The sequence below is a fragment of the Artemia sp. Qi Xiang Cuo genome, chromosome 18 (assembly GCF_049724085.1).
Source record: "Artemia sp. Qi Xiang Cuo chromosome 18, ASM4972408v1, whole genome shotgun sequence".
Lineage (NCBI taxonomy): Eukaryota > Metazoa > Arthropoda > Branchiopoda > Anostraca > Artemiidae > Artemia > Artemia sp. Qi Xiang Cuo.
The window spans coordinates 21,216,707-21,242,730 of NC_142811.1; the positions used below are offsets into that span (position 1 = coordinate 21,216,707).

The following is a 26,024-nucleotide window of genomic DNA, read 5'->3' on the forward strand; positions in this document are numbered from 1 at the left end:
TAAACCTTCATTTCGTAAGTATTTAATTTGATTAATAAATAAAATTGAAAAAGACAAGTCAGTTTTTTCTTGTTATTTTATTCATACAATTCACAGCTCTGTCATTATTAGCACTGATGTAAACCAAAGCTAGCAGGTGGGACACAAGCAACTGTAATTGTTGACTGTACTGTGGTCGTGGCAAAGAACACTGTGCTTGTCAATGTCGATCTAAGGGTTGTAACAACAGTTAAACCAAGAAATCCGCCTCTACCATTGTCTTCTGCGCCACCTTTAGGTATTCCCTCCTCAAATGAATCTTTCATTGATGACTCAATATCAGAATCTGGGTTCTTTTCCTCGGAGGTGCTCCTAGAAATGATTCATTATTCAACTTTTCGGTACTTTCCCATTATATGGGCCTTTCTAAAAAGTCAAGTTTGGTTAATACTAATAAAATGAAATAAAATAAGATGCATATATAATAGTTAAGAACAAATTTGGGCTATATATTTGCACATTAGGGGGGGGGGGTAAAGCATAGTATATATTAAATACGTAACTTAACCTAGGTAACTACCCCCCCCCCCAAACCCAAAAAAACACAGTTTAATATCGTATACGATATGAAAACCAAGGTATAATTGCCTACTCTAAAGCGGTTAAGACGTCAAAAACAGGTTTTATCATTGCCTACTCTGCAGCGGTTAACCCTAGAGGCCCATATAATGGGAGAGTACCAACTTTTCCTTAATTTTGACATAAATTTTCACAAAATGGACAAATACCATTTGACTACTATGTATTAGCCAGCAACAGTCGTAACGCATACACAGAGTATCTATCTTAATGTAAAAGTTAGATTTAGTCAAATCATTTATTATCCTACAAAAGATATTTTCGCCATAAAATGTGCTGCATACGTGTATGTGCTGCATGAAGACTGCAACACTTCAGGAATATATATGGTATTACATAAGATTTGCCGCATAGACCAAACAGTTTAGTTTTAATTTCCATGTATTTTATAGTTGGTTTATTGTAATATTCATCTATTTGCTTTGCTGATGACGACTCATAGAGCCGAAATACTCTTTCAATAAAATTTTATTGCCTTAAAACAATTCCTTTTTGTTTTAACTTTTGTTACATAATTTATATATAACTTTTTGTTACATATACCTTTTTTACTTTATATTTATAAAAATCTAATTATAGGTAATCTATATTTAAAAATTATCTTTTATATTATGTATATATATATATATATATATATATATATATATATATATATATATATATATATATATATATATATATATATATATATATATATATATATATATATATATATATATATATATATATATATATATATATATATATATATATATATATATATATATATATATATATATATATATATATATATATTATATATAGTAACGGGAGCTTTGCCGCCTGATCCCGGCACGCGACAGGCTTCTATATATGGATTCTAACTGTCGCTTGACTTCTAAACACAGACAATTTGAGCCTTTTATTGATGTCATGATATCCAAATGGACGTTAAATTAGAAGTACAGTAGTGCCTTTGCAATATTACTTTTTTTTATTTGACCTTTAACTTTTGCCTCAGTTTGTCTTTTGTAATTATGGAAGACATATCGCCGAACCTTTGTGTCTTTTAATTGTTCAGGTGGTGGGACACAAACTTCTTCTTTTGCATCGGCTTGTCTTTTGTCATTATGAAAGACATATCGCCGAACCTTTGTTTCTTTTAGTTGTTCAGGTGGTGGAACAAAACTTACTCCTTTTGCCTTAGCTTCTCTTTTGGTATTATGAATGAAATATCGCCGGAAATATTTTCTTTCTATTGTCCAGATGCTCGGACAAAAACTTCTTTTTTCTTATAACGAATTATATACTCCAGATTTTTGATATTCAAAGGTGTGAAAGGCATTGATGGCCTTATCCATGTCAAAATCAAAAGCTAATAATCATCGCTATAATTTCCAATTTGTTTGGTTCGTTTTAACTGACCTTATCCATGTCAAAATCCAAAACCTAATAATAATCACTGTTATCTTCATTTTGTCTGGTTCGTTTTACCTGACCTTATCCATGTCAAAATCCAAAACCTAATAATCATCGCTATCATCCCCGTCTGGGGTGGGAGGACGTCATAAAGAAAGATTTAAAGGAAATGGGAACTCCGTGGGCGGGTGTAAAAAGGGAGGCTTTGAATAGATTGGGGTGGAGGAGGAGCGTGCGTAGCTGTGTTGGCCTCAGGCGGCTTGATGCTGCGGTGAGTTGTTAGTAGTAGTAGTAGTAGTATGGTAGGAATTGATGAGCTTATGCATTTCAAAATCCGAAATCCAATCATCATCGCCATCATTGTCAATTTTGAAACGTTCTGATTCTCACTATCAAGGTTGATTTTCATTGACTCGCTCGAGTGTTTGGTGTCACATGTTTTCTAACCGCGTGTGTCTTTGCTTTTAATTTTCATTTTTGACTTGCTCACATGCTCGGTGTCGCATATCACCTAACCACGCGCGTCTTTGCTTTTCATTTTCATTTTTGAAATGCCACCGTTGTTCTTCTAACCGCGTGTGTATTTGACCTTCATTTTGATTTTTGACTCGCTCACATGGTCAGTGTCTTCTCGGTGTCTTCTCGGCATGTCTTGTAACCGCGTGTGTCTTTACTCTTCATTTTCGTTTTTGACACCACCACTTTTCTTCTAATCGCGTGTGTCTTTGTTCATCATTTTCATTTTTGACTCGCTCACATCCTCGGTGTCGCATGTCTTCTAACCGCATATGTCTTTGATCTTCGGTTCATATTTGACACGCTCTAATTGTCGTTTTTGCATATCTTCTAACCGCCTGTATCTTTGTTCTTCATTTTCATTTTTGACTCGTTTTTGGATTTTGATTACTTCAGACAATTTAGCAATGCCTTTTGCTTTAGCTACCTGTATTGGTGTTGTTGCAACTGATGGTCCAGGTTGTCAATTTTCACATCTTATCATGTTTGATAGTTCAGGTGTCGGTTCCAAAGAATCATCATTTATAGTATTTCGGACTTCTGACCTATCTAGATCGTTTTCTTATGCAAGAACATCCCAAGATACCAGTTTTTCCAAAAAATATGGAGTCGTTTTTGATAACATGCATACATATATACACATATACACAATTATTATTCACTTATAAAGATAGTATATATATAATTATATATATATATATATATATATATATATATATATATATATATATATATATATATATATATATATATATATATATATATATATATATATATATATATATATATATATATATATATATATATATATATATATATATATATATATATATATATATATTTATATATATATATATATATATATATATATATATATATATATATATATATATATATATATACATCCAGATGTATATATTCGCTTTGGGGGTTCCAGACCGTTCTTACTGTCTGATTCTAGGTCAGCTTAAGCGCTAAGCACTTCTTGGAAAGTTGAGTTAGTCCCTTTCGTGCACTGGTATGGGATCATTGCTTTTCTGAGGCATAAATAATTTCAATGATTTAAGTAACGCAAAAATTGCAACTTGGAATGTTACAACTTAAAGAAAAGCTATAATATTGATATTTTGACTTCCGAATTCAGACGTTTTTAGCTGGACTTGTGACGAGTTTCAGAAGCTCATATCCTAGGAATAGGAAATAAAAAAAAATAGGTAGTGTAGAACTTGTTTACCTATACAGGAAGGATAGGTTGCATAGACATGAAGGTCTTAAGATGAAGATCCTTATTCATCGATATTGTAACGGTATCCAAATCCAAGAAGTAGAAACCCCTCCGTCGAGTTATTAATTGAGACAATATTTTCTAATAGAACGCTAAGTTAAAGGACACGGAATTCGCGTCGTGCAATCTACTCAATTAAGAGGCATCCAATAGCCATGTAAAATAAAACACGACCAATTCTAATACAAAACTTTTGTTGACAGAAAGAATTCTGAGATGTCAGCTTTACAGCCATATCTCTTATAGTTAATCTTCAATTTTTGGTTTGAATAAAATTTCCGGCGTCAATATCGCAGGTTCAAAAGAATGATACCTCTAAGTATTGAACAACATTCACAGGTGCAAACAAAGTAGCCAATGGCGAAACAGTGTTTCACCAATAAAAAAAGATACAAAGTAGAATAAAGAATGGTAAACCAGACTTCTGTTCGACATGAAAAAGTCACAAATGTCAATCTCAAATCTATAAATTATGCAAAATAGGATATAAACAATGTAAGACAAAAACTTTGTTCGACAGTAAAAATTCTGAAATGTCAATCTTAGGACTATAAATTACGTGGAAGTCAAAATAGTCAATTGGTTTATTCCTCGTCCAATAAGAATATAGGACATGCTATTTGACCAATAGGTCCAACGTAATATAATTGTTAGCAGCGCCTGAATCCAACCGCTGGTGAAATCAGAGAGTATAGTTAGTTAGGACTTAAGTAGAATGCTAATATTGATTTCTAGGAGTTTATGTTCCTTCCGGTGCAATTTGGGGAGATTACGTTCCATGGCACCTTTCCAAGTCAGATTACCAGAATGGTTTTTTGACAATGGATAAAGTGGTCAAACATGTTTTAAGATTATGTTCATAATTATATAATTAAATCAGACAGGTTTTTAAGTCAACATCTGTTTTTTAGGAGCCAATCAGAGAGCGAAGGTGACTCAATATACGATAATCTGAATTGTGGTTGGGATTTGAATAAAATAACTGATTTTCTTTACAATTCATATTAATAAGAGAATTGAATTCAGAGAGAATAGCTTATTTGAGAGGATATTAGTAGAGAAAAATGAGTGGTGCATTTACATTATTGGAGATTAATGATGGAGCCAGCAGCAGCAGCAATGATATACGAGTACCCAATGTTGCTGTGGAAATAACTGGAGGCTGTAGACTATGCCTTGAATGGGACGATATGTATGCTAGATACGTGATATCATTAGGCAAATTTAAGCAGGAGGAGCAACTATGTTTTGCTGGAAAAGTGAATATTGTGCATATAAATAAACTTCGGGCAGCATTAGATGTCCTATCGAAATATATTGATGAGAACAAAATGCATCAGTGAATATTATTATTGTAATTATGTTCAATAAATTTGTTTCTAAATCAAAGGTATTTTTCTTTCTATAGTAGACTAGCGTATATTTTCTAGAGTACAAGAAATTCTGGTTAGTCAGTAGTTGGTTGTGAGAGTGTTAGGACTAAAAAAAATTGATAAATTTGAGAAAGAGCAACTCAAGAGGAATCTAGTTTGTATGAACAAACGTTTGATTCTACATGACGATTTTCTAGAGTTGTCTATTCAAAGGACGATGTTTTTTCGGGGATTGCTTGTTAATATAATAAAAAGTAATTCTCCATCATTAAACTATTTCATGAATCTTTTATGCCGTGGCCAAATGTATTTACACAATTTATTGATATATTGATCACGTCACGGCAAGATGATATTGTGGATATGCTTTTAAACACTAGTTTAGAAATGTAGGACTTTTTTCATGAGAAAGATGGTGCTCGAGGATGATTTACTCCTCTCTCACTATCTCTGACAATTTTTTTTGTTGTTAGCTCGGTTTCATTATGGTAGTGAGAGTGTCCACACATGAAAAAATGTTCCATACATGTCCGCTATGTATGTACACACTGGGCAGCTGGTCATCATGTGAGAATTGCACCATGATTGATGAGTATGATGAAAAGTGTAGATTATGCGGCCCGTTTAAATTGCATAAAGGATATGCTGTACAAATTAATGATTTTAATTCCTGTTTTGAAGAGGTGTGTGACCCTCATCCTAGAATTCATCTATGCTTCAATTGCCACTATGATAAATGTAATCAATGGGAGAATACATATCCCGGTATGATTGGAAAGAATCATAAGCATGATTTTAGTTTATTGCTAAGAGATTGGTATCGTCGTGGTTTTAGATTGTTCTGGGAGGAGGAGTCGGGTCAACGATTCAACTGTTGGGACAACAAAAGAATATGGTTTCTACGTCATCGTTGTGAAGACAATGGGTGTTATGATTATAAGCCCACTGATTTTTATTTGGCTGTGACGGAATGTGATTCGCTGCTTGAGGACACTGTTTGTGAAATTGCTTCAAATAGACAAATTGAAACATGTGAATTCTATAGAATGAATGAGAATATTATCATTGACTATACAAAGAGATATGACAAGAGTGAAGTTACACTCTACCGTAGAAAATGTAACCCTGATATTGCACTACATCAGGATCAGTATACTGTGAATTCAGATAATGTACCTGCATTAGTTATTGTCGACAAATACCTAGTAGAAGATGAAATCTAAAGAGTAGAAAAGTCGTTTTATCATGTATATAAATTTTTATCATTTATTAATAAACAATTTCACATACAGTTTTAGAACATTTTATTCGTAGGGCGCTAAAATCAATATTAAATATGCTTGTAAGTATATTTTCCACTAGAATGTCCTTCAATCGAGGTAAGTCAACGTAGATGTCGAGAAACTGTTTGTAAGTATAACCACGACATCCGAATATCAAAAACAGTAGTGCATAAAATCCACGTGTCTTGGTCATTAAATTAGGTAGCCTTCGTTGATTTTGAATAATGGGTTTACCCCTGCTTTCAATAAAGTTCCTGATGTGTTGAGTATAAAATGTATATAATAGATCAAGAACACAAAAAATTTTAATATTCTTAGATGTTTGAAAAATGCTTAGCCAATGACCGATCCTCAAATTTAACGTACTGCTATTAATAATCATTAAGATATTTTTAAAACTTGGAATTTTTTCAATGAAGACCGAAGGTGGGAAGTAGTACTTGAGTTTGCACACGTATGGATTAATACTTAATGCATTGATAGTTTGATATGTTTTCATGGCGCTAGGTCTAACAGAGCACTTCCGTCAATTACGATTTCCCAAAAGGTTTTAAATTGATTCAGTGATAATAGTGTGATACTCTCATTCAAAGCATCGCCAAATGTACACTCTTAACGTACATTCCCTGTTCGTACTATGCTCATATCCTGAGGCCCCGACAAGTCCAAAACAATTACCCCATGATTTTTTGAAAACATTGAATCGGTTATTCCATTTTTAAAATAGTTGAGAGTCATGATCTATGGATTGCATGGTCAACTCGTACAGAGTTCTATATGATTTTTTGTCAAATGATAGAGTGTACAGTGGAATACCATTCACTTTGCACACAAGGCTAGATAGGCTAAAAAAACTAAAATCATAGGGGGATTCAGTCTAGGATCCAACATCACTACCACTCTTCACAAAGGCCAAAGCAAATTTTGATGGAATTTCTCCATTGATAAATGATGAATCGCTATAGCTAAGAGAGCTGGTGGCAATGTGACGTTGATTGGTGATTGTATGGGGGACAAGAGGTTTAATGTCGTTGCCATTGGCTCTTAGCTTATCCACTGCCAATGCAACAGAGCTCATAACTTGTTATTTTTGGACGTGGAGAATTTTCAATGTGATAATGACTTTTACATTGGGTGCTACTGGAAGTTTTTTTCTCAAAATAAAATTTAATGGGGCCATTTGTAACATTATGTCAATCTTAACATTAAGGGGTAACCATTGGGATATATTGAATATCTCATGATTTAATTTTCCAGCCAGATGATACTCCTGGGTCACTGCAGTAGTCAATTCACCGTCAGTATCAACACCTGATCGATATTCATAGCCCAATGATTGTCCTCTCAACTCTTTGTACGCCTTTGGCGTCATCATCATAAATTGTATATAGCTTGCATAGTTTGATAAATTATTGCTAGTGCTCACCAATGTTCCATTAATAAATACATTAATTTGTTTGAATAGATTGTGTAGAATACAGTTATCATAGGAGAAACTGTTGGCAGCAGTTAGAGTTACGTAATATGACTTACTCTTCACAACAACATTTGGATCAATAAATGTTGATATAAAATCAGTGAAATCGTCTTCATTTGAAAATATTTTAAAATGTATATTTTCCGAGAGGAGTTGTTGGGGATGGAATTGTTCATAGTAGCCATACTTGACACTGACATCAACATTTTCAGCATTGAATAGATTCAATGAGGAACTAATTGATGGATATGATTCCTTGGGGGGGGAGATAAGTCATCTTAAGAGAAGAAATCCTTCTTTGATCTAACAATCTTTTTCTTCTTCTTGTTATGCTTGTTGGTCTTCCTGGTTTTATTTTTCACAGTCCTTGCTGTCGTTATTTACTTCTCACCTGGGTGGAAACTGATGAGTGAATGACACGCACGCATCCTTTCCAATCCCTCCCCATTTTGCCGATATATTAATTGTTCACCAACGGCTTTTGCTGAAGATCTAGTATTTTCCTTAACATTCTCCTTGAAATTCTTGCCCGACCCCCAGTCCTGTTGTGTGGAGGCAGCAAAATTTGATGCAGCAGGCACAATATATTTGCTAGCAAGGTGTAGCGCAGAACGAAATAGCCTAGCAAACAAGCTACCAAGACCAAAGCCAGAAAGTGTATTATAACCCTTGTAGTAGTCCAATCCATTGCGTATTTGATGTGGACTTAAAGCACAAACATAGCACTCGATATAGGGGCAGAAAGATGGAATTCTTCCATTGTTCATGTTAGACGATTGTGCTGTCACCGACAACGTGTTGAAAACGACATGTAATCACTGCTGAGCCTATTGTTATTGGTAGAGGATCACCCAAATCACTTCCTAGTGTTAACCGACAGGGTTCCATATAGTAAGCGTTTATTGGAACATATAGAAGAGACTTGATATTATAGTGACGTACAATTTCATGAGTTGTTTTTTTTTAAAGAACACTTAGGAGGAGAAAAGCTTAAATGACAATTCTCGACATTTCCAAAAACGATTCATTGAGAAATATTCAATAGGCGGAAGTGAAACAAGGTGATTAATCAATAAAAAAAACTTGATTCATCCTGTAAATGGTTACAACATTTTTCCCATTGACCATATTCTGTTTAAAGCCAAGAACGTCTCTCAGATTATCAGTGAGAATAATTATTTCAGTGTCAACCGGTGAGGTAATTTAAATCCTATCGTGTTCCAATGAATAATTAAAATGGAATTTACCAATCCTACGATATGAGATTTTTCTATTGATTGTACTACACAAATTAGTCATATTATCGTATTCAATATATTTCAATATTGCATGTGTATATTTGCTATATTTAAGTGTTTCAATCCATTCATAGTCGACAGAATGTCCGATCGAATGGTACAACCTTTATATCAGACACACGATCCTTTCTCAGGAAGTCATTAGTATTTTCGAGAATACAGTCGACAAGAGCCACTTCATACGCACCGTCAAATTTGATGGCGGGGGAGAGTTTTGTCCAAAAATCACTTGTATTCAAGTCGTTGTAGAGAGGATCGGAAACGTTGGACATAAATGTTACATAGAAATCATTGGGCATTGTCAATATCTTCAACACCGATCCAAGAATCAAAATCAGAGTTGTATCCTAGCCACCGAACAAGTAACTGTTTCCTACCTCTGTGAGTACTGGTCTTTAATATCTTTTCAATTTGATAGATTTCACTATTATTTTTAACTTTTTGTAGTTCATAGTCATAAGAGCCACCGAGAATTTCTTCATCTTTGGTATCGCGCAAACGATAATTTATGGGTTTAGTGTCTAGGATTTTTGCCACTTTAAAAAGTTCGGTGGACCACAAGTAAATACCCTTTTCAAAAACATTAGTTGTTCTATTAATTCGAACAGTATCACCAACATTGAATTTAATTTTCTTCTTGACAATCATTTCATTGGAATATTGTTTAAAGAAAGATGTCAATTTTATCATGATGAGAATGATGATGAACTTCCGTTTGGGCTGAGTTGGACAATGATCGATTAGGTCGATGATTATAAATCAACATGATTTTATCTAAATCATGAATATAAGCCAGTGTATTTTTCAATGTACAATATCTTGAAATTAAAAGTCAAATAGTTCTTATGAATCGTTCGGCCAATGCAGCCTTTATAGGACTATGACTATGATAGAGCAGTGTACTATATTTCACTAGTACTTTTGCAACATGGGGGTTAAAAAATTCACTACAGCGATCCGTTTGAATTTTTTTATATGAATCCTGTTCGAGAATACTTTCAATGGCCTGAGCAACTTCAACGCCTCTCTTCGATCGCAATGGAACTGCATAGGCATAACGACTCTAGCTAGTAATAGCAATTAGTATGTACTTTTACGGCTTTTTTTGACTTTGTAGAACATTACTTACAGCCAGGAGATCTCCTTACAGTGTAAGCAAGGGCAAAAATGTTTAAATTTGATAAGAAGGAATGACACGAAGTATATGTCTTCGAGGCAGAATGTAACTTGATTCATTTTGCACATAGTCTAGTACGATTTTAGTGTAAACGCCTGTGACTGTGGAAAGTGTGGTGAGTGAACTTAAACTCCTTGCTTCGCCAATATTTTCCTGAGCGTGTTTCAGAGCCTTAACCATTTTTAAGGGAGAAACGTTTCGTGAAGCCCGCAACGCTTGTCTATACCAGTTGTGGTTGGTGGTGGTGGTGAATTGATACTTCTCTGCTTTGACCTTGCCACCATTGTGAAGTTTTTTCCACTAGTTGTGCTGGTCTTTTCCAAGATGGATATAATATCTTCTTCTTCTTCTTCTTCCTCTTCATAATTTAATGGTGTTGTTGTTGTTGTTGTTGATGGTGCATGTTCATTTATTTTTTTTTATAATGTGTCTATTGCTAATAAGGCTTTTGGGGAGAATCAAGTAGATTATAGCTCTTGCCCTGAATTATAATCCCTTTCCCATTGCTCTCAACTTGAATATGATCTTGACCACTTTCCAAGAGATAGGTTAGGAGTCGTTTACTTTTTTCAAAATAAGAGATGGGTATTATATTTACAATTTTCAATACAAATGAATACAATTCCTCCTTCTTTAATTTTTTTCCAGCAGCACCAGCAGCAGCAGCAGACTCTTGAGGAGATGATTATTTTTTGTGATCAATACCAGCAGTGGCCTTCAACCGATAGGACTTATGTTTGTCCACTCGGCGAAGTGCATCTTGAAGTAAAAGAAGTTTTCTATCATCCTCAATATTCTCATTGTCAATGAATTTACTCAGATTGTTCTCAAAGTGTTCCAAGGGTGAGAGAGCGAGTTCTATTGGAGTCAATTTATACGGTTTTGCCATTTAGAGAAAACTGTTTACAAGTCCTGCAATTATCGGTAGTAAAAGCATGAAAAAGCTACCACCTGCATTACGAAGACGTTTCTTCTTCAAATCATTTCCTTTCTGTTTAGATGCAACAGTATGTAAAATGGACCGATGTTGCTTTGCCTGTTGCTTAACTACTTCTGTCAGTTGAACATTACCCTCGGTCAAATATAAACAAAGTTCAGATATTAGATTAATGAAATCATTGTCAATAACAGGTTTGAGTATGGTTTTCCTGAGCGATGGTTTTGAAGCGCTTAGAACTGAAAGCAGATGTCTATTTTTATGTTGTGTCTTCAGTCTCATGAAGCAAACAATATGTCTTTTTAGTGTTCACAGAGAGATATACTGTAATTTCATTGTCGAAAATATCTGTGACTACGCACAGATCCTCGAGTGTATTTTGATTCATATTCAATTTGAAATAACGATGGGGTTTATTAGTTGTCTAATTTTATTGTGAGAGTAGGATTTTCGAGGCGGCTGCATATATTTGCTTAGTGAGAGTTATTAGCTATCTAGAATCACGAACAACTCTGTAGATGATACAATGGCTACAGTTCAATGCAAGTGTTCGCATATATTTGCTCTGATGAAAGAGATTGTGTAGAACCAGAGTAATGTAAATCTGTTCATGATGAGAGCGAATTGTAAATAATTGCAGCATTTCCTGGGACCATTGTTCAATAGATTCAGCCAAATCGTCAATAATCAGCTAAGAATTTGCTTCAATAGTGTTGAAAACGTCCAAGTCCTTGCATGAATTGTATCTGCACCAATCCCGTCGTGGCAATTGCTTTTATTTTATCATATGAATCTTGCGAAATACTGTAACAATAGTAGATTTTTTTCGTATTCATCATAAACATTTTATCACAATTTTTATTTATTTTAGTAAAGAGTGTTGTTTTACCCAACATTGAGTGTCCAAATAGAAACGATCTGAATTGTGTATTAAATTGATAGATGTTCTCTTCAACAGTTCACCTGGACAACTAACTGTAGACCATAGTTGTCTAATGACTAAACAATTTCCCTACTACTACTACTACTCTGTTCATGAACAAAAAATCAGTAAAGAATTATATTTATTTTATTAAAAACAGCAATTTACAGAAAACAAATAAAAAATACACTTTTTTAATTTATTTATAAGAAAATACACTAGAAAAAGCATTTAAAATAATATCATTTTTTTTCTTTTCAATAAAACATGTACAAAAGCACAAAAAAATCTGCTCTAAGTCAAAAAAATATCTTTGGTAGTGGTGGTGCGCCTCCCGCTGGCGGCCTGCCCCCCCCCCCCAAATGCCGCGAGGCCCCCCCCCCCCCAAAGGTTTTGGGAAAAATTTATTGGACTTTACTCAAACCGACACTTTCCCTATGGATAACACATTCGGCCCTGTCTGAAGTTAAATAGAGACCAAAGGAGGAGAGTAGTCACATAGTCTTGACACACATAGACTTTGTCTGAATTGTTACTCATGGAAATTTTTTCTCCATTTACAGTAATGTTCCTGCAGTTGAGGGAACGAATTGCCAGCAATTTGGCTCGTGGAATTGTATTTTGAACAATACAATTCCTATAGATGTCTATGTTGAAATTCTTAACCACATAGTGCGTGGGTACTCTTTTGCAACGTTTCTTGATTTCCTCGTCGTGTGTCTGTATAAAGTACACCTTCGGACTTACAAACATACCACTGGAAATCATGTCGCTTCCCGTTTCTGATTTAAAAAATAAAAGCTGATTTTGCGCCCGACGTTTCACTAGCTCTGGGTAAAGCCCACTCCAATTGGTGTAGTCCATCCGTGACCTGATAATTTCACCGTGCGCCAAATCGTAAATTAGATTTGGGGTTTTTACTTTTAACAATAAAGAATCTTTGTCCCCGTCGCAGACTTATACTTGTATCTCTTTTGGTCATTGTATCCTAGACACACTCTAGTTGAATTCCAGTAGAAGTTACCTACAGATCTTCAAGATAATGCATTTTCCTCCAATATTTTTATTCGGGACAGTACTTCTTTTTTTCTTGTTCATATATACATTTTCCGGACCTAGGAGCGCAAAAAAAGAGTAGTTTGGGTCGGCAATAAGTCAAGCACATTGTTTGGAATCGGTTACGACGTCACAACGATTTCTTTTGTGAACACTCTCACACATTTTGCCGAAAGCCGAATTCAAAATGAACTAATAAATTTCCTTTTCGGATTTTATCTGCATTTCTAAACATTAGTTAGCAAAGTTGTCAACAGTCGTTTTCAGCGAGGGTTTTTGGCTAAATTAGATTAAACGATGAGCGTGTTTTGCGTTGGAACCGTTTTTGCACTCGCATTCTTAGTTAATGAAATGCGAAACAATATTTTTTTTTGGCTGCAGGTAAGCAACAAGTTTTTGTTGTGGAGATGAATAATGCAATCCGCCATCCTAGACCAAACGCCTGTTGCAAGGACTCAAAGATCCCCTAGTCACAGTTTCACTGGTACAAGAGAAAACAAAATCCTTTACTGAATCATGAAGCTCAGCTGGTATCCCCCCATAAATTTCAAAAAACAATCCAACCGGCCCATTCTCCTCAACACTGTCAATGTTTGGGAAATGGGGAGCTTGAGGGTCATTGAACCATTTATAGTCATCGCAAGGTAGCACAAAATGTGACATGACCGAGGGATAGATAGAATTTAAGTCAATAAAAACTACAACCAATTTTGTCCCTGTCTTCTCTCCAGTTGGATCAGTTTTCAACATACTATACCCATGAAAAACGTATCCATCCCTCATTGACCTTTCAATGAACATATGCTGATAAAAATCTGTAATTAACCCGATTTTGTCCCCGCTAATTCTTAGGATGAGGGCCATCACCAAATGAGGAGATGAAAATTATAGCCCAAATCAAGATTAAATTCCCCATAGATTTTGTCCGTATTTTTACACATAATGTCTAACAGAGTTAACACATCACTCGACAAATACAGCTTACAGTAGTCAAAGCCATTTTTACCCCCTCCCTCTGCCCACACTTTTTTAGCAAAACTTTATTCATCGGGGGTGCACCTACGATTGTGTAGACTGTCGTAAAACGATTCAATCGAGAGAATAGTTTCCTTGGTGAATCTCGACATGGAACAATTATAAGCATAAGGATATATTCCGTTGACCGTCAACAAATCAAATATATCATTTGAAAATTGTTACTTCAGAAGGAGGAAAGTGATGCAGCCGTCATCGTTTTTCTACACATGAATTAATTTGATCGATGATTTGGGGAAAAAACTGTAAGACTCTTAAATGTGAATTTTGTTCATGTACTCAACGTTGGCCTCAGCACATTTTAACATGAATTCCAAAACAAGCAACTCTTCCGACGATTTAGGAATGATTTTGCAGGTAAAGCTATCTATCACCCATGTATTATCTCCTGTTTCATTTCTTTCATTATACGCCGTTGCAGTTTTCAAAATTTTTAGACCTGAGTTAGAATTGATTACGGAAATCGGACAAAAGGGTTGTTGTTTAATTTTTAAGATGCAAGAATTGTCAGCCCACCCCTGTAACAAACTTTTCCCCGTTGAATTGGGGTCAATAAGGTGACTATGATCCTGAACAGCATCTTTTGGGGCAAGAGCACTCCTACAAACCAAACAAACTGTCCCCTTTTCTAGTGCCAGTTGCTCCTTATCTGATAATGTCATTGGGTAGTTGGTGTGACGCAATCGTGAAATTGCGCCGTTTTCTATTTTTATTACATATATCAATAACTTTTCCATACTACCCTCCTCCCCCATAGCCAAAAAAAAACTCTTCAAAATGCATTTTATTATTGGAATCGTGACGAGCATGTACATAAGAACACGCAACTAGTTTGTGTTCCTTGACTATATTTGGTCTTGATGGGTCTGATACCTCAACCAGTCTTGATTCACAGTCCAAAAACGCTTTATCAACTTGTAGCTGGGAATTTCGGAAATTTTTAAATTTTAAAGTATCTTTGCCTTCTGCCGGCATTTCAATTCTTCGATTGCCAACAATTTTGCAACGTCTCATGCGATCCTTGAATATTTGCTTGGTTTTAAATGGGGGATGGCACAATGGACAAGAGAGAAATTTCCGTTTATTCGTGCCTTGGGATAAGAGTTGACTTTTTGCCGTAACGGGGAAAAATTATCATAGGAATTTACATCTTTGGGGGGCTCGTAAATAACCCAAACCCAATTTTTAAAGTTATCTACCAACGGTGTCCTAACTGAATACAAAACCCCTTTTTTATTTGGTTCCTTTCCCCCCTTTACAAATTCCGTGTCATACTGGAGAATAACCAACCCAAGATTTTCATTTGCTTTTTCAAATAAGGTTATTTCTTTCAAGGACACAGGATACTTCCCCTCTAAACAGTCAAAATTTACTTTAGGGAAATTTTCTCCACCGTTACGAGCAAGGCTGTCGAGATTTTTTATTGTTGAATCTTTTTTTAATGTTTTATGGGCTGCTGCTAAAAATGTATATGTAAAGCATTGCAGCCCCGTGTCAAAATAGAAACTCTGACCTCTTTTCTGCCTTAGACCCGCATTTACGCGAGGAGCAACATGGTTTCCGACCAAAAGATCTTGCGCCGATCTGATATTCACACTGCGCACCATGCTTGAAGAATCAAATGAATGGAGGCAACGTCTATATCTATTGTTCGTCGATTTTGAAAAAGCGTTCGACTCAATAGACCGCCCAATACTATGGAGGATCCTGATCTTCTACGGTATTCCTGAAAAGCTGGTTCGCCTTGTCATAGCAATGTATGAAAACACAGAATGCTGCGTGAGAACCCCCGAAGGAAATACAAGATATTTCAAAGTGATGACAGGTGTCAAACAAGGATGCGTACTGTCTCCATTCCTCTTTATTCTCATAGTGGACTACATATTCAGGCAAATTGATGGATACGGGATCAAAATTGCAGGCAGACTAGTCCAAGATCTCGACTTTGCAGACGATGTTGGATTGATGGAGAAAGACAAAAGCAAACTTCAGGACTTTTTATGCAAGTTAGCCGAAAGAGCGGAGCAGTTTGGGTTACATATCAACGCCCCCAAAACCAAAGCGATGTCAACCACTAACTCACCGATGAATATGCAGCTAGGGACTGAAAGCATAGAGCAAGTCACTGACTTCCGATATCTTCCGATATAGACGGCAGCACCGTCTCGTCTAGTGGCGACTCCGAAAAAGAACTGCGAACACGAATAGTCCTGGCAAGCTCGGCATTTCAACGACTTCGACCAGTCTGGAGATCAGCGAAGTACTCACTTCAGCTAAAACTTCGCTTTTTCATAAGAAACGTCTTTTCTATTTTGACATACACTATTTAATTTTAAAAAATCACTGCTTAGCTGGAAAAACGACTCACTGCATATGAAAACAACTGTCTTCGACGTATCCTAAACATTAACTGGAAGGATAGGATAACAAACATAGAAATTCGCCACTACACAAACCCGCCTGATGTCGCTGATGTAGTCAGGCAACGAAGATGGCGCTATCTTGGCCATGTTATCCGTATGCCAAGATCGAGACTACCGAATATGCTTCTCTAGTGGTAACCAGACGACAAGCGTCGGCGAGGAAGGCCCAAAAACAGGCTTCACAGGACATATCAGCGGGACAGGAGAGCCCTTTACGCATCCTTGATCACAGAGTGGGAGGACATTTACGCCACAGCTCATTTGCGGGATGATTGGAGGCTGTTAAGGGACGCCCTGTGTGCCTCTGGATGTACAGGAGGAACTAAGGGAAGGTCTAAGGTAAGGAACTCCTTTGGTAGCCAACAAATCTGGGTGGCATTTTATTCTTCTACCTCGCGCTCCCCTTAAAATAAAGTTTTTTTTAAATCTACTGAGATTCAGATCCATGTATTCAATGTATAAAATTGTGGACCCACTTTCCCTCTCGTTAAATGTGCCCAAAGTCGAAATTAATTTATTTACCCAGTTAAAAAAGTTACCCTCAAATTCATTTTGACCAGGGTAAAAAGTTTGATTGCCAGTTGAAAAATGAAAATAAAAAATGTCCCCAGATGTCCCCTTTTTGTAAATAAACTTTTTGATTTACTGATGCTTTAATCCCCCCTTGACCCCCCAAGTCTGAATTTGAATCTCACGGTGTGCTCAAATTCGGTCGATGAGGCTATGTAAAACATTCACTGAGTCAGTTAAAATGATCCCACCGTCAATCACGTTTTCTTCGGGAGGATTAAAATCTACCCTATGTGTTTGTAAGTGACCTAGAGCAGACTCTAACAAATAAAATTCCCGTAATTCTGGGGATATGATACTAGTTTCTTGTCTCGCACCTATTGGTACAGTATTCAATTCGTTAACTAAACCAGCCTTGCCGAACATATTTCCGGACCAAGTAAATTCAAAAAAGTTCATTGTTGTTTCAGTGTCATCAAGCAACATGGCGGGGGGTGATAGAGCCTCCAATAACACCATCCCCAGTACGTGTAACTACATGAGCTGGAGGGGGTTGGAAGTCCCCTTTATCTGCGAGTATGTATTCCGAGGTGTGCTGAGATAGTTATATTTGTACCCCTCTACTGTCCTGTGATGGGACTTTTTTATGAGGACCCGGTTCGGATGCACTTGTAACATCCCCTAAATACTCACGCATAAATTTATCTGCCCATTCTGGATCCCTAATCATGTCAATATCACAAGTTAAATCGTCTAGGCTAGCCATGTCCCCAAAAACATCATTAAGAAAACCTCTATGCCATTCCATATTCTCTAGAAATAATGAATGTTCATCTCCGAATTCCATTGGTGGTGATAGATTTTTTTCAGTAACTGCTGATTACTTATCACCCAATGGGGGTACTAAATCATTAATCTATCTAAAAAAGGTCTTATATTTTATTTGAAATAAGCATTGTTTCATAAAATTAAAAAATCATATATTCTCATCATATTTTGGTATATATCATTATGATGCCTGCTTTTCATAATTCTTTTTGTAGTTTCTATCATTTTGTTACTAAAGTATTATATTCTCATTATGTTTTGGTATATTTCATCATGATTAACATAACTTCATTTGCATAACTTCCGACCCATGCAAAATGAGCGTGTGGAGTTTATGTTATCCCCACATACATAGTTGATGGAACTTTCAATAATTTCGAATGAAATATTCTTCTTGGTTGAAATATTCTTACAGGTTGAAATTACGTTTCTAACCCCTATATATATTCCATTAGCCTATAAGTAATTACGTCTCCGAAACCAGATAGAAACGTGTTGTGGAAACAAATTACGCAAGTCAGAATTTCTACCTCAATAATTCTTAATTTTCTCATAAATTTTGACGGATTAAGTTAAACGAAATAATTTAAAGATATTAAAAATGAGCATCAACATATAATTAAGTTGATATGTATACTGAAAAAATTACAGCACCCAGATCAAACATTAGAAATAATGATATGGAAATAAATATACGCCATTCAATCATTACGTCGTTATTGAATTTGCACTATTCATTATACTATCTCAATGAATTATCGTGTAGAAGCGGCGCATGCACCACACACACACATACACACACACACACACACACACGACACACACACACACACACACACACAATAATCATTATGCCGTAATTGAATTTGCAATATTCATTATACTATCTCCCTTAGTTATTGCGTAGATGGGGCATAAGTAATACTCACACACACACACACACACACACACAACCACACAACAAAATAGTGAAAATAATCAAGTCGTTATTGAATTTGCACTATTCATTATACTATATCCATGAATTATTGGGTATACAGAAAAATAAACGGCGCATGAACCACACAAACACACACACACGTATGCGCACACACGTGTACACGCACACACACGGACAAACACATACACGCACACACACACTTTTACAGTGTTGAAAAAATGGCGAAAAGGCTAATTCATTAACCTATAGAAAAAATGTTTTATTTTCTATGTGAAATAACGATTATTTTATAAAGTTAAAAAAAAACATGTTCATTTTTTCACCCCATCCTCAATTCCTCCTAGAATTATTTAAACTAAATACTTGCCTCCATCCCCCTCCCACAGAAAGTTCAGAAAGACGCAAAAGAGTGCTTTCTATGACAATAAAAAAATGCATTATATTCAGCGATCACTGAGGGGAGCAAATAAATTAAAAACACTTGTTGGGGGCGGGGGATTTACCTTTAAACATCTCTGACATGCACTTCTAAGACTTTGAAAAATGGTGAAAAGGCTAATTCATTAACCAATAGAAAAATTGTTTTATTTTCTATGTGAAATAACCATTATTTTATAAAGTTAAAAAAAAAACAAGTTCATTTTTTTTCAACCCATCCTAAAAACTCAATTCCTCCTAGAATTATTTAAACTAAATACTTGCCTCCACCCCCCTCCCACAGATAGTTCAGAAAGACGCAAAAGAGTGCTTTCTTTGCCAATCAAAAAACAAAAAAAAGCATTATATTCAGCTATCTCTGAGGGGAGCAGAGAAATTTAAAACAACGGTTGGGGGCGGGGGATTAACATTTTAATATCTCTGACATACACTTTTATGATGTTGAAAAATGACGAAAAGAAAATACTTCAAAAAAAACAAAAAAAAGTTGGATAGAAATAGGTAGAAGCTAGAGGTGAAAATACTCACATTTCCAAATTCAGACTGCTGTTGAGTGCCATCCGTTTCTTGCATAGATGTGGTGGTAATTTCACTGGCTTGTACATATGAGCCAGTGGGGATTCCCTTCATGTGAGCAACCATCCATTCTCTTTTCAGCTTTCTACCTTGCTGCATGGGGGTTGACACTGGTGGGTCTCGAACAGGTAGCGCTGGTCTTGAATAGATATGAGTGGCCCCGAATGGACCGTCTATCTCCACTTGTTGTATTGGACTAACGCAGTTAGTCTTAGCTCTCTTTTCCGGGGGAGAGTAAGTGTAGGAATCCTCTTCCTTAAAAAGAAGACAAAGTTTAGCATGGAAAAAACGATTCCCTTTTTTACAGAAGTAAAAATTAGTCTGCACAAAGACTTCCCCTCTAACCACACGGAATCAAGGAACAGAGTCTCTCTCTCAAACCCCGTAAAGCTCTTTTAAAAGATACAAGAATTATTTATTTAACACAAAAAAATTTCATTTTTTAATGGGTACCAAGTAAAGAGAAACCGTTTTAGAATTTATACATTGCCCCCCCCCCCCCTTCCCTGGCATATATTTTTATAAAAGCCTCTTAATCATCTGTGAAATCCATTAGCTTTCATCAAATACAATTGAAAATGGGTTATCTCGTCTAATTTGGCCAACAAAAAAACTCTTTTGTCAACGAGTCTTGAATCGCACATTTCCATCCTTTTTGTTTTCTTAATCCTGATTAGATGCATGCCAATGTTGTTTTGAAATCATCCCCTCTTGGTAACAGGATTATAAATACAGATGGTTTTATTTAGGCCGGAAAAAGACATCACATTTTAAATGCATTGGTGGGAAAAGGACATTTTTGAACGAAAAGAACTATTTCTAGTGAATTAAAACTTGTAAACAAAGCAGTGGAGGAGAGATTTCATTTACATAATGGAAAAAAACGTAAAATGCGTTTTTTAGCGAGTATACTCATAATATTTTAAGGTTTGTGTTGTTGGAGGGAGGAGGGGGGCTAGGCCCCCTTGAAATTTCAATTTACTGGTAAAATGCTTCTTATCTGGAAAAACATTAAGAAATTCAGTAAACTATACTCACGTTGAAAATAGAAATATCCATTGTTTCAAAGTTAATAATATTCAATGTACTATACGATATGCTAAATCATAATGGAAATTGAATTGTAGTGCATGAACATTTTATACGGAATTTCAAGGACGTAAAAAAACGAATGTTGACTCGAAAATCACTGGATGAGTTACTTAATTTCGTGCAAGCTCCCAAAACATGTTTGACTACTTTATATCATACCAGTTTTTTAAGAAAAAAATTGTGCACGTGAACTCACGACGTATATTCTTATGAAATTCTTATTAATAACAGAAAAAACCTGTTTTGACCACATTATACACTGCCAAATAACCAGTCTGGTAATCTGCCTTGGAAAGGTGCCCATGGAACATAATCTCCCCCAAATAGCACTGGAAGGAACATAATTTCCTAGAATTCAATATTAGCATTCTACTGACTTAGCTATTTGGAGTCAGTCTAGAGGAGTTTTCTGAGAGTTCTTTACCAAACTTATATAAGCTGAATTCCGGTTTGATGGAAAACCCTGAAGGTAGAAGCAGAACAAGAATGTTAAACCCCTCCCCCCAAAAAACCTGGTGCCATCCCGTAGCGAGTATGGACCAACTACTTCAGAGGCGATCACAACTCCTGAATTCTGCAGCACAATTGATAATAGAGAGATTGAAAATCGAAAACATGATAGAAGTCACCATCCAATCCCTTAGTAAAGTTAAGGCCTCCAATGAAAAAATAAACAAGGAAATAAATGAAATCCTCTTGGCAAAACAAATAAATAACCTAATCGAGACTGAATTTATGGAATGCAAGGAACAGGCTTCAAAAATACAGAATGAAATGGAATCAGTAAGTGACGCCACACTTGTCAACAGATACGATTACTTTGATAAGCTTCAAAAGTTACAGTGCCTATACAATAAAATGCAGGAAGTCGGTAAAAAAGTGAAAGACTACAGGACCAATACCGTTGTAACTGCCACAGCAGTAGTGCAAAAAGTACCCTTACCAGAACAAGTCAAACTCCTAAATCTACAGCATGAATACGACCGTTTAAAAACACAAAAAGAAATAATCAAACTCAGACAGGAAAGCTTAGAAAAACAACGTAAAGAAAACAAAGCCGAAATCAACAGAGAATTGCAAAAACAAAGAACATTTTGCGCAAACTTAGAGAGAATGGTGGAAACTTTATTTACAATTGAGGTCGATTTCCCCCTCAACCCCCAATTGGAAAATATTCTTGCTAACAATTACAACGAAGGGCCACCGCAACCCTTGTATTTCACAATTCCAAATCAAGCTCAGTATCCTCTTATAAACCCCCAAATGGAATCTTCTCAACAAGACTCTCCAGTCTATGATAGTATAACCGCCAGGACCCAATACACCACTACCAAAGTACATGATATAACTGGCCAATGCTCCTCAAAGACTTCCCCACCACAAGGAACGCCCAAGGTGCAACCGATAACGTCCGATATAGAAAACTAAGAAAATGTTGGTCATGGCTACCATTTAAATTATAAAAAAAGGTAAAATTCTTTTCTTGCATAAATACCTAACAAAAAAAAATGAAATATTTTTTTTATAAGTGTAGTATAATAAATTGTGCAAACAAGGAGTAAACAGGAATAAGCAAATAACCTCGTGCGCGATCCACGTTAAACTAGAGGACTCATATTTTGCATGGTGTTGGCAATAATGTTGCACGTTGAACTAGAAGGCTTACGTTATTGCTAACGCCATAGCAAATAATGTTAAATCCTTTTAAGGCTTTTCATTTCCTTCCTGGTTCTTTAAATAATCTCGTCTATACCCGCATTTGAAGATGAGTAGAATAAAATACTGTGTTTTGGATTCAGCCATAGAAGCTAAGGTATAATTGAAGCAGCAGTCTTAGTTTAACCTGCACCCAATAAACCCCACATCTACCTACTAATTCAAAAAAGTGAACCCTAATTCAAAAAGAAAGTAAAATTCTTTCCACTAGAGCAAGAAATGCTAAAATACTAAACTTTGATGTATTTTGGCTATAAAAATCATCTTCATGAGTCACCTTTGAAGAAGATATCCCTTTTGAGCTCATTTGAGCTACCTTTGAATGATTAATCTTAAGTACCAAAGGGTATACTCAATATAAAGATTTTATCAACGTACTTACTACTTTAAAAATACTGGAGCGTCATTGCTCTATTAGTGGCAATTCGAAAAAAAATAACTACTAACACAGGGTCGATCCAGGGTTAACTACTAACACAGGGTCGATCCAGGGTCGATCCTGTGTCGATTTCTCGACACAGGGTAGAGAAAAAAAAACTATTTTTTAACTACTAACACAGGGTCGATTTTGCAGTTAATTTTATCTGATGTCTTATCGAAATTCGAAAAACTGCACGCGATCCACATAATCAAACATTGAATTGTAGAATATCCTAACGGTTTTTCTTTTACCTTCATCATAAGACATATTTATTATTTTTATTATTACGGCATTGGAAATCTTGATAATCCGTTTAGACATTTGGTCAAAAGTAAAACCTTATTTTGACAATATCTTGTTATCATTATTAGTGTTATCACGATAGCCAACTAAAAGACACGTAGTGTTAATTACTTAAATAACTCATAACCACTTCTCACAGTAAAACTTGAAAGACAGAAAAAAAGGCTTTGGTGCCAATAGCAACCAAAAGCATGCTTTAAAAAAAATTCAGCTAAACGAAAAAGCCCCTACAAGTTACCTTAAACATGCCTCATAAGTTAAATGGACAGATAATATTTTTGCTTTTCAAAAAATCACACCTTTTCTTTTTCAATGTTATAAACTATGTACGTAGTTAAATTGGCCCCATGTAAAATATTAGTCCAAAGAAACTACATTACGTGTATACAAGAAAACTGAACAGTGAATTAGTCGGTTTATTTACGCATTTTTTCATCAAATTAGAATACTTATATTTTTATTTGCAACGTTAGCAATAATTTTTTTTTGACCTGTATGCAAGTTAAAAGTACTCTCATTAATAAGTAACCTATTCGTCCAATCCCACTAGAAACAGTACTTTTCTTTCAAAAAACAACGAAGATATAGCTAAAACGTATAACCTAGGAATAAAATATAATACAAAAATAACCCTACTTGCAACCTATAAGCTTGACCAAGCCCCAAATTTCCAAACGCATTTATCTCAGGAAATCTCAGAAATTACCTTCCGGTCATCGTAAACATTAACCGAATAAATACGAGGGCGAAAGATCCTAAGACCTTAAAACAAGTGCAGTAACGGCTAATGCAAAATAGCAAAAAATAAAATTGTAAAATTAATAAATAGGAAGCAAAAAACCAATAATTATCGCTCGCCACTTAGTAATCAATTGTATGTGTCCCGTGCAAAATAGGCAGTCCATAGATACATAAGATAGCATATAGCATAAAAACGACCCTTGATATAGACAGTCATAAATCGCTATGGCGATAAAAAGAAAACGATCATAAATGCAAATAGGTCGATATCCTTGAACATAATAATAACAAATATTATTCTGTTTCAAAGCCTAGATAAACGAAGAGGAGAGTCATTAAAGAATCGACAAAAAAATCAATACCCAAGGCATAAGAATAAGTTGATAAATATAGTATTTAAGACACAAGTTTTGGCGCGTAAATTTTATCTAGAGGAAAGCAATATAAGCTTTAACCTATTAAAATAAACCCGTTGAAGAAGGAAAACTTCCAACGCGACATAAATCCTAACCTATTAAAATAAGGCCGTAGAGATAGGCAAAATCTAGGAAAACCTAAGAAAACACCATATAGGTCAAAACCTAAACAAACTGCAAGCCCTTCGGCGAAGGAAATGGCCAATTGCTACGATAAGAGAACCAAATTCCTCAGAGTAGGAAGGAAACCTCCCTTTTGTCAACGAAAATTCCAAAACTAAATCCGCGCTTCTTTTTAGGATTGTAAAATAATATTGTAATTTTAGCTTAATTTTCAAATGACTATGATAAAAGGATGCGTAAGAAAGCAACTTATTTTCGCAAAAAATATGCACCCTACCAGAGAAAAGTTTTTTCAAAACGAGTAGATAAAAAAAAAAACAGAAGGAAAGTTTTTCTGATTGGTTGGTCGCGGGAAAATATACTCTTGACGCAAAAAGCAACAGCCAAGAAACAACTCAATCTTAATGGATTAAAATGCAGAATAGCTAATTTTATCTAAACCTGAACAAAAGGATAAAATTCAGATGGAAAAATGTTACGGTTGACTTGCAAATTGTAAAAGAAAAACCACAATAATTATTAATTTCACTAACCTTTTAAACCAATCGCGGAGCTTACTATGATCAAGGCGTGCTACATCAAGCAGGGAACGTAACACTATAGCCGTTTGTAGGCTATACATGAAAAGTTAACTCCACACAAATAGTTCCTTATAAGTCCTAAATCTAACGTAATAATCATAGCATATATGATGTTGAACTAAGTTTAAGATAAATGTGACAACCATTTATACGAAATGAAATCGACCCCAAAGTAGTCCATGGTATAATCAATGAAATATGGGAGCAATAAATTATAGATACAAGGGATATCAGATCAATGGACGACTAAATAGTGTCCTGTAAACAAAAGCTATACCCAGAATTTCTCTTTTATTTAAAACCGATTAAATGTGAACTACATTACAAAGTTCTCGTGAGAAACCTAAATATCGTAAGGGATAATTCCTTAAGACAAGCCTCTATAAAAATATTAAGCTAATGACTAAATTAAATTTTGAGTAACTGATTTATTTGAATTACAAGAAGACCAAAATGGCATATTTCATAGTCAAGTAGCCGATTCAATTTTTCTTCAAACCCCTTTGATAAATTTTGCCATAACTAGAAAAAAAAATCAGTT

The 26,024-nt window shown here is 35.3% G+C and overlaps 1 protein-coding gene across 1 annotated transcript; it reads right to left on the reverse strand.

The window, feature by feature from the left end:
* On the reverse strand, positions 1 to 25,571 carry LOC148941317 (uncharacterized). The gene is made up of 2 exons (XM_089104368.1): positions 25,436 to 25,571; positions 1 to 351 (listed from the first exon to the last, which is right to left on the reverse strand). The coding sequence occupies exons 1-2, from the start codon at positions 25,522 to 25,524 to the stop codon at positions 108 to 110; spliced, it is 333 nt and encodes a 110-aa protein (XP_088960494.1). The 5' UTR covers positions 25,525 to 25,571; the 3' UTR covers positions 1 to 107.
* Between the last annotated feature and the right edge of the window lie 453 nt (positions 25,572 to 26,024).

What these genes read in the sequence shown, in the direction of transcription:
- LOC148941317 (XM_089104368.1), bottom strand. Translation starts at nt 25,524, where the DNA reads ATGTATAGCCTACAAACGGCTATAGTGTTACGTTCCCTGCTTGATGTA. An exon ending in CTCCGCGATTGGTTTAAAAG is followed by an intron (nt 352 to 25,435) that starts GTTAGTGAAATT and finishes AATCATTTCTAG; the next exon opens with GAGCACCTCCGAGGAAAAGA.